At 46.1% G+C, this 10,519-nt stretch overlaps 1 protein-coding gene across 1 annotated transcript in view; it reads right to left on the bottom strand.

Annotated features, from left to right (window-relative positions):
• Positions 1-10,519, bottom strand: part of shoc2 (SHOC2 leucine rich repeat scaffold protein) — a 176,364-nt gene that overhangs the window by 59,689 nt on the left and 106,156 nt on the right. The window contains exon 8 of the mRNA XM_041209600.1: positions 3,187-3,304. Within this exon, the coding sequence (XP_041065534.1) occupies positions 3,187-3,304 (118 nt within the window). The remainder of the gene's footprint in view (positions 1-3,186; positions 3,305-10,519) is intronic.

Below are 10,519 nucleotides of genomic sequence, written 5' to 3'. Positions count from 1 at the left end.
AGAGAGAGAGAGGTCGCCCCAGAGAGAGAGAGAGGTCGCCCCAGAGAGAGAGAGAGGTCGCCCCAGAGAGAGAGAGAGGTCGCCCCAGAGAGAGAGAGAGGTCGCCCCAGAGAGAGAGAGAGGTCGCCCCAGAGAGAGAGAGAGGTCGCCCCAGAGAGAGAGAGAGGTCGCCCCAGAGAGAGAGAGAGGTCGCCCCAGAGAGAGAGAGAGGTCGCCCCAGAGAGAGAGAGAAGTCGCCCCAGAGAGAGAGAGAAGTCGCCCCAGAGAGAGAGAGAAGTCGCCCCAGAGAGAGAGAGAAGTCGCCCCAGAGAGAGAGAGAAGTCGCCCCAGAGAGAGAGAGAGATCGCCCCAGAGAGAGAGAGAGATCGCCTCAGAGAGAGAGAGAGATCGCCCCAGAGAGAGAGAGAGATCGCCCCAGAGAGAGAGAGAGATCGCCCCAGAGAGAGAGAGAGATCGCCCCAGAGAGAGAGAGAGATCGCCCCAGAGAGAGAGAGAGATCGCCCCAGAGAGAGAGAGAGATCGCTCCAGAGAGAGAGAGAGATCGCCCCAGAGAGAGAGAGAGATCGCCCCAGAGAGAGAGAGAGAGATCGCCCCAGAGAGAGAGAGAGATCGCCCCAGAGAGAGAGAGAGAGAGAGAGCGCCCCAGAGAGAGAGAGAGAGAGAGCGCCCCAGAGAGAGAGAGAGAGAGAGAGATCGCCCCATAGAGAGAGATCGCCCCAGAGAGAGAGAGAGAGAGAGATCGCCCCAGAGAGAGAGAGAGAGAGAGAGAGCGCCCCAGAGAGAGAGAGAGAGAGATCGCCCCAGAGAGAGAGAGAGAGAGAGAGAACGCCCCAGAGAGAGAGAGAGAGAGCACGCCCCAGAGAGAGAGAGAGCGCGAGCAAGCTGGGGAGGGGGGAGAGGGGACGGGAGAGGCGGGGGGGGGGGGGGGGGGGGGGGGGGGAGAGGCGGGGGGGAGAGAGAGGCGGGGGGGGAAGAGAGAGGCGGGGGGGGAAGAGAGAGGCGGGGGGGGAAGAGAGAGGCGGGGGGGGAAGAGAGAGGCGGGGGGGGGAAGAGAGAGGCGGGGGGGGGAAGAGAGGCGGGGGGGGAAGAGAGAGGCGGGGGGGGAAGAGAGAGGCGGGGGGGGAAGAGAGAGGCGGGGGGGGAAGAGAGAGGCGGGGGGGGAAGAGAGAGGCGGGGGGGGGGAGAGAGAGGCGGGGGGGGGGAAGAGAGAGGCGGGGGGGGGAAGAGAGAGGCGGGGGGGGGGGAAGAGAGAGGCGGGGGGGGGGGAAGAGAGAGGCGGGGGGGGGGAAGAGAGAGGCGGGGGGGGGGAAGAGAGAGGCGGGGGGGGGAAGAGAGAGGCGGGGGGGGGGAAGAGAGAGGCGGGGGGGGGAAGAGAGAGGCGGGGGGGGAAGAGAGAGGCGGGGGGGGAAGAGAGAGGCGGGGGGGGAAGAGAGAGGCGGGGGGGGAAGAGAGAGGCGGGGGGGGAAGAGAGAGGCGGGGGGGGAAGAGAGAGGCGGGGGGGGAAGAGAGAGGCGGGGGGGAAGAGAGAGGCGGGGGGGGAAGAGAGAGGCGGGGGGGGAAGAGAGAGGCGGGGGGGGAAGAGAGAGGCGGGGGGGGAAGAGAGAGGCGGGGGGGAAGAGAGAGGCGGGGGGGGAAGAGAGAGGCGGGGGGGGAAGAGAGAGGCGGGGGGGGAAGAGAGAGGCGGGGGGGGAAGAGAGAGGCGGGGGGGGAAGAGAGAGGCGGGGGGGGGAAGAGAGAGGCGGGGGGGGGAAGAGAGAGGCGGGGGGGGGAAGAGAGAGGCGGGGGGGGGAAGAGAGAGGCGGGGGGGGGAAGAGAGAGGCGGGGGGGGGAAGAGAGAGGCGGGGGGGGGAAGAGAGAGGCGGGGGGGGAAGAGAGAGGCGGGGGGGGGAAGAGAGAGGCGGGGGGGGGAAGAGAGAGGCGGGGGGGGGAAGAGAGAGGCGGGGGGGGGAAGAGAGAGGCGGGGGGGGGAAGAGAGAGGCGGGGGGGGAAGAGAGAGGCGGGGGGGGGAAGAGAGAGGCGGGGGGGGGAAGAGAGAGGCGGGGGGGGGGAAGAGAGAGGCGGGGGGGGGGAAGAGAGAGGCGGGGGGGGAAGAGAGAGGCGGGGGGGGGAAGAGAGAGGCGGGGGGGGGAAGAGAGAGGCGGGGGGGGGGAAGAGAGAGGCGGGGGGGGGGAAGAGAGAGGCGGGGGGGAAGAGAGAGGCGGGGGGAAGTGAGGGGGAGCGGGGGGAAGAGAGGGGGAGCGGGGGGAAGAGAGGGGGAGCGGGGGGAAGAGAGGGGGAGCGGGGGGAAGAGAGGGGGAGCGGGGGGAAGAGAGGGGGAGCGGGGGGAAGAGAGGGGGAGCGGGGGGAAGAGAGGGGGAGCGGGGGGAAGAGAGGGGGAGCGGGGGGAAGAGAGGGGGAGCGGGGGGAAGAGAGGGGGAGCGGGGGGAAGAGAGGGGGAGCGGGGGAAGAGAGAGGGAGCAGGGGGAAGAGAGAGGGAGCAGGGGGAAGAGAGAGGGAGCAGGGGGAAGAGAGAGGGAGCAGGGGGAAGAGAGAGGGAGCAGGGGGAAGGGGGAGAGAGAGAGATGGGGGTGAGAGAGAGATGGGGTTGAGAGAGAGAGAGAGGGGGGAGAGAGAGAGAGAGAGGGGGGAGAGAGAGAGAGAGAGAGAGAGAGAGAGAGAGATGAGAAGCGGGGGTGGGGGGGGGGGGGGGTGGGCGGAGAGAGTCCCACAGAAACAAAGATCAGCAAGAGAGCGAGATCGCTATCTAAATGTAAATGTTACATAATAGTGAGGGCAACACTAAAACCTGAACAAAAATTTGCAAATGCAGAGTTTATTTGTTTTAATCTAATTCTTAGTCAACTCTAAATTGACAATTTAGCAGTAATTGCCAATCTCACTCAGGTGAGAAGAGGTGCTGCTGTGGTTTGTACAGGAAATGAGTACAGATGTTTAATTGAGCAGCACGCAGTGCTCTTTTAAGGACAAAGGTTATTGCTGGGACAGAATGAAGGCACATAACCTCGGGAGCTTGGTGCTGACTGGGTGACCTCTCTTTGCAAGTGTTCTATTTTCCAGCAATAACATTTGTCACTTTAAGGGGCACAACATTTAAAATTACAATAAAGGCACTACGAATGGAATTTTCATGCATGCTATTTCAGGGTGCAATATTATGACGTTGTGAACTATAAACCATTAACTTACCGATCTCTTCAGGTAAGTGAGTAAGTAAGTTCTCTCCCAGGCCAAGATGGGTCAGACTGGTTAGGTGACCGATCCCTCTAGGAAGCGTAGTCAGCTGATTGTTGGTCAAGACCAGTTTCTGTTGGAGAAATATTTATTGTTTCAACTACATGTACTGAAAGCCTGAAAAATAACTCAAGGTGTTTCAGGATCAGATTTTAGACAAGTGAAGCAACCTCCACCGAGATAAATGGGTAACCTACTTCAATATTGCTATTTGTTCCCAAGTTAACTTGGATGCATTTGGAATGTGATGAGGAACTGAAAAGGCTATATTTAAAGTTAGCTAAGCTAGTGCTGAATAACTTCAACAGAAGATTTTAAATGAAATTCAAGCGTGACACCTCAACATATTACATGGAATGCAGCAAGTGGGACTAAATAACAAGAAATTATCAAATATTTTACAGCTTTCTGCAGTTAGCTAGAAATAAACTGTAATACTGTCCTACAGAAAAATTACATTAGTGAAGACTAAAATATTGACAGAAGCCTATTGAAAGATTTGAATCTGAAGTTCTAACATCTCATTTTGATCAGAGTGCAAAGCTACAAATAAATGTAACTAGTAACTAACCATAGCATTAATAAAATTGTAACAGTTTTTTCCAAAATTGATAATAATCTTCCTAACACAAAGAAAACACAAATCATTGCAGAACAGTTAGCACAAAAGAATATTTGAGACTCTGCCAAAAATGTTAAAACATTCAGTGAAAAGGCAATCAAGTCCCTCATCAACAAGGATTACAAAGCTAACTGAAGACACATGACTCTAGGTACACTATAATTGGATACATTATGACAAGGGTACCAGAGTACTACTTATATCTGAAATTATATTTGCCATCTTACTATATGCTGCTAAAGTCAGCTTTATACACTGCATCAGTGTAACTACATTACCATGTTTCTGCAAGATTCTAAGTTTAACCACAGCATGCTTTGACACAATCTTGATGAGAAATAACCCTCAAGCCCTAATGATGTGCAATAGGTTTTGAAAAAAAGATATTTTAAAAGACATCAGTTGAGCAATAGTGCAGGCTTGGGTTTGAGGTCAGAAACTAGGACACTGCAAGGAGTACAAAACCTTTCAATTCTGTGCAGAATTTCTACTGAAAGAAGTAGAGCTCCATTATGCTTCAAACTAGAAAATGCCTAGTTTTTAAAAAATATGATTTTAGATGGACTTCAAATATCTGTGGCTAAGAGAAGGCTCTAGTATCTTGGTGCTGCAAATAAACAAAAGATACAAAACAGGCATGGGGAAGCCACTGATCCTAGTTGATTGCCTCATAATGACAGAGGTTACAACAGGCTGTTCAAATCAATGTTGGTGTTGACCTCCCCATGAGCAACTGTCTTAATCCACGTGGTCACCCCATTTCCCTTTATTCCACTTTCCTTCAACCTACCCGTAAATGCAGATATAGCCACAGCTTTAATCACAAACAGGTTTTGCCTTCCACAGCCTCTCAACTCGGTGCAAATTTAAAATCTCAATTTAGTGGCTCAGTGGCGGCACCCTAGCATTTGAGTAAGTTGGTCATGGGTTTGAGCCCTATCCAGAGACTTGAGCACAATCTGGACTGATACATCATTGCAGTGCTGAGGAAGGGCTGCACTGTTGGAGATATGGTCTTTTGGAAGTGCTGTTAAATAAGGTCTTTCTACCCTTTGAGGTTGACAGAAAATATCTCATAGAACTATTCAAAGAGAACGGAGGAGTTCTTCTGTTGCCATGATCAACATGAATCTCCCAATCAGCACCACCAAAACAGATTACATAGTTTATGACATTGTTGTTCCTGGGACAAGACTATACCCAAATTGGCTGCTATTTCTCCAGAGCGACGACACTTCATTAGCGTGAAATACTTTGCAATGTCTTGCGTTGTGAAAAGCACTATAAAATTACAAATTCTCCTTTTATATCTCTGCTCCCTGTTTGAGGATCTCTCAACTGCCGGAATTACTCTGGTTCTTATGCCATCCACAATTTTACACAGTCAAATTCTCTTAATCGCTCTTGTTGAAACTAAAACCACACAGGCTTTTTACCATCTTTCCACACGTTTATATTTCCTCATGCCAGGGAGCATTTTAATGCATATGTGCTACACAAACTGTTGCCTCAACATCCTTCCTATAGTGTGGAGCCCAAAACTTCAGTAGTTTGACTAAAGTTTTATATAGATTCACCAATACATCTCAACTATCATGTTCAAACCTGCTGTCATAAAACCCAGAATCCATTAGCTTCTTTAATATTTTTCATATCTTTCGAATTAAAACTCTCAAATCCCTCTGCTCTTTTGCACTCAACATCTCCTCCCATCCCCAAAACATAATTATTCCTTCTTTATTTAACTAAATGTTCCACCTCATTTACTGACATTAAATTCTATTTGCCACCTCCACCATCTTATCAGTAATTTCTTGCAGCTTCCTTCAATTCTCAGGACTTTTTACCATGCCTAGTTTGGCGTCGTCTGCAAATATGGACACGACTCCATACAGCCCATACTGTAATCACTGATTTAGATACCATTTCCAGTATTCATAAGTTAATTACATCAGAATCTGCCACATACCTCTGAAACATTACTGCAAGCAAGCCTGCAAAGAATGTTTAGAATTATTGACCTGAAAGTTAGGTTGAAAGAACAATTAAAAAAAAAAAGAGGCTGCCATTTACACCATATCTAGGTGTGCGAGATAAAGTATTTGTCTACCATAAAGAATTTCAGAGGAAACCTGGTCTTGGAGGTCCCAGAAATTTTTGTAAAAGCAGAGTTTGTTCAAGCACTTTAGTTCTCTGCTTTGAGGGCTAAGAGGAATTGCAAGGTGGTTATGCTTCAATGTGTCGTCAGAGGTTTTGACTTCTCTTTGGAGTAGTTTAAGTATTCTGCAAGTCAAATATTCTACGACTCATTGCTTGTCACGCATTTGCTACTTTTATGTAATTATCCTGATTGCAAATAAAAGCATTTTTAATTTTAACCTGCCACAATAGACTGACAATGAGATATTCACTCTGTTACCATGGATTATAGAGTGCAGGGGGCAGTGCATTTAGTCTACTGTACACACTACTGCAGTAAAACATCATTAGCCCTGTGGCACACTGCTGCATTCATTTCATGATAAAGGGGAGCAAATTTCAGTTCTTCAAAGGTGCCAGTCCACATAAGGAAAGAGCATCTTCATGGTAACACAAGTTTAAAATGCTGGAAGAAAGCCTAAATGTCACCATTGTTTATTCCTACCCACCATACCCTAAAAAAAGGCTTGCATTTCTATATTGCCCTTCATGACCTCAGGACATCACAAAGTACTTTGCAGCCTATGGTGTACTTGTGAAGTGTTGTCACTGCTGTAATATATGAAATATAGCAGCCAATTTGCAAGCTCTCTCAACACCAATGTGATAACTGGATAATTTGCTTCTGCGATGCTGATTGAGGGGTAAATATTGGCCAGGACACCAGGAATAGCTCTCCTGCTTTTCTTCAATATATGTTATGGTATCTTTTTTGTCCACTTTAGACAGCATCTTCGAAACCCATGGCCAATACCATCTAGAAGGACAAGAGTAGCAGATAGATGGGAACACCACTACCTGGGAGTTAACCTCCAAGTCACACCATCCTGACTTGGAAATATATTGCTTCGCAATCACTGGGTCAAAATTCTGGAACTCCCTTCCTAACAGCACTCTGGGTGAACCATGGACTGCAGCGGTTCAAGGTATGTCGTCACCACCTTCTCAAGGGCAACTAGGGATGGGCAATAAATCCTGGCCCAGCCAGCAAAGCCCACATCCCCTGAATGAATAAAAACAAGAGTAGATGGTGCCTTTGTTTAATGTCTCATTCAAAAGACAGCATCTTTGACAATGAAGCACTCCCTCAATACTTCACTGAAGTGTGAACCTAGATCTTTTTGTGCTCAAGTACTGGAGTGAGACTTGAAGCTACAACTTTGAGTCAGTCAGAAAGGAGATTTACTACCAACTGAGCCACAGCTGACAATATGGTGTCATGATGAACTCGTCAGTGCACTTCCTTTTAATGGTCACTCTTTTTGGGAATTGTGTTTCTACTTTGAAATAATATCCTTGATATAATTTTAGTTATTAGCCAGTTATTAACATACAAGATGAAGCTTCAATATTAACTTTGGGAACATTCATTGGAATACATGGGGATAAGAAAAATTTATTAATTCAAGGTTTTGATGCATTTGCTCAAGGAAGATTTCCCTATGCTTCCTACAGCATTTGTTTAATTAAGTTAAGGAAAAAATCAAGGGTAAGAAAACATCATTTAGCCTCAAGTTTGTCTCTCTATTACTCCAATTAATCAACTTATCATTTAACTGCATAGTGAATTCATATCGCCTTCACACGTAAGTTCCACCTTTAGATTTTAAAATTCTGAACTCAAAAACCAGATTTGAATTTACATTTTATTAATCGATTAACATATTTATGCCATCACCAAGACCAACTATTTCCACCTGCATATCATCTTGCTTTGCCTGTCTTAGCCCATAAGCTGCTGAAACCCTCATTCATGCCTTCATTACCTCTAGACTTGACTATTGCAATGCACTCCTGGCCGGTATCCCACAATCTAATCTCCGTAAACTTGAGGTCTTCCAAAACTCCATTCCCATGCCTTAAACTTGCAAGTTCCGTTCATCAACCCTGTACTCATTGACCTACACTGGCCCCCAGTCAAGCAACACCGTTGACGCGTCCCTAAGACCTGAAAGAAATGATAAACCATGTAAATCAAACTTTATTCCTCTTGCTCATTTAAAAATGAACTTTGCTGAACCAAAGGATGGCTGCCTGTCAGGAAGATATAATAATTCTCATGTTATTGGAATTTATTGTAAAATAGTGGTATCTGTGTCTGTGAGAAAGAAACTAAATTGGATTAAAGGCAGCTGGTCTGAAGGCTTTGATGTAAACATGATAAACATGGGGGAAGTTTAGAATGTAAAGTGTAAAAGGACATTTGCATTTTAAAATAAACCAGACTAGATCGTTTTCAGAGGGGTGAAATGTGTCACCTAGCCAGGTGAAGTTTACAAAGTATGTTTATTGTTCCCAAAGATTACTGGTAAAACTTAGTGCTATGAGAGATTTTTATCAGAACGATAAAAGTCCAAAGACATAGTGAAACAATGGGAATTTGCATTCAAAAGGGAAAATATGTATAAAGGAGTGAAGGCTGTAAGGATAGCATTTTTAAGATCTACAGTGTGAAAAGCCTTCAGCAGCTATGCCTCAAGCTGCTGTTTTCAAAAAACTGAAGTTAAGAAAACTCACTTTGAATCCGACTGATTCAGGGTATTGTGTCACCTTGCCTGGGTCTTTTAAAATCTGTGCGTCTTACTGTTGCCTTAACAAAAGTGTAATTGGAGTCAGATTAATTAGGGGATTTAGAAGTTATCATAGAAGTAATTTGTAGATCTATGTATTTAAAATAATTTCTTCTATTAATAAAGGATTAATTTAGTTTTGTAAGAAACCTATAAGATTTGGTGGTCTTATTACTACTGAATTCAAGGCACACATCTCAAAATTTATACAAATTGCAAAACAATTTGTGGCCGTTGTTTGAAGTTTCCCTTTGGGATTTGAGGAGCTCAGCATTTACTATTGGCTTTGCCATAACACCACCCAAGTCACCTGATTTCTGGAATTGTAAGGTGATCACTAAGGATTGCACTGGAGAGATGCCCTGACATGGTTGTTCATGGAATCTCACACCTGGGACTGTCAAGGTCCATTTCAAAAATAAGCTACTGAAAGGAAATGGAAGCCATCTGCATTCTTATAAGCTTACCCCTCTAGCAGAATCAGAGGATCTACCAAGACAACAGCTACCCGGAACAGGGTCATCAATATGGATAATGGCTCTTTCTGGGGCATTATAAGCCACCAAACAAAAGCCAGATCTAGGCACCAGATAATCATCCCTTTATGAACTTATTGTGGGGGAAGGAGGTCACATGACTCAAATGACTATTTCGAAATCTATATATACAGTTGAGAACTCAGAAGCAGACCATGGTGCTGATTTATCTCCAACCTGCAAAGATCTGACAGCAGGACTCTAAGCTGACCACACAGCCTCCAACAAGCCCTCTTTGCAGCCTGTTTGCCTGGAAGCCACTGGCCACCACCTGCAAAGCAGACCAAGTCTCTGAATATCAACCTCATCTCACTGTGGTGCCATCAACTTAAAGGAATTCTGCACTTCCTGTACAGCCAGAAACCTGCCTGAGCTGGAATTTTTCCTTTACGGAAATCCCTCTGGATTTGGACTTTCTGGACTCGAAGTCACGTGAACTGATATCCATTTCTGTGGTTCTTTTTACTGTTTCCCATCCCCTTCCTGTATACTTGTGCGTGTGCTTCAAATTGCGATTATCACCCCGGGTTTGAATGGTGAATAAACTAAACTCCCGATTTAACCCTAAGAGAGTTTGTTACGAGTCACTTTAAAAATTGACTACACAAATGAATGACTTTTGGAATAAGCGCCACAGCCTATTTTTTCTAAAACAAGAAAAAAATCTCTGCTTACGTATATATGGCAAGAGAATAAAGGAGTTGTTTTGCCCCTCTTCTCCTTTCCTTGGTTTTAAGTTTCTCACCCTTATTTTCAAATCCCATCACACCTGGTCCTTCCTCATCTCTAATCTCTTCCAGCCCCACAACCCTCAGATACCCATGCTCATCTAATTCGGGGAGTCTTGAAAACCTGCAATTTTAATAGCTCCACTATTAGTGGCTGCACCTTCAGTAATCCACGCCCCACATTCTGGGATTCTTTGCATGCACTTCTCTACTTCACTTTCCTCCTTTACGACATTCCTTAAAACCTACCTCTTTGACCAAGTTTTTGGCCATCTGACCTAATATCTCCTTTTGTGGCTTGGTGTCAATTTGTTTTATAAATTGTAAAGCTCCTTGGAACATTTTATTACATTAAAAGCACTATAAACACAAGTTGTTGTATTCCAAATTTATGATCTGTTGTCCTATTAACTTGACTCCACCACACAAGATAAAGGGAATACATGATCTCCCACAATTACACATAACAATTATTAGGTTTTTACAGAGGTACTTTGTAATATTTAAATGATAATTTGACATTTTACGAAGTTCATGAGAAAAGATTTGAATTAGCAATGGTAATTTCCAATTTTGAATTTGCACAATCTTAATATTTGTGACCATTTTCTTCTTGATTAAGTAATTCAATTA

Source organism: Carcharodon carcharias, chromosome 17 (assembly GCF_017639515.1).
Source record: "Carcharodon carcharias isolate sCarCar2 chromosome 17, sCarCar2.pri, whole genome shotgun sequence".
Classification (NCBI taxonomy): Eukaryota; Metazoa; Chordata; class Chondrichthyes; order Lamniformes; family Lamnidae; genus Carcharodon; species Carcharodon carcharias.
The sequence above is the reverse complement of the archived record's forward strand: the minus strand, read 5'-3'. Positions and strand labels throughout refer to the sequence as shown.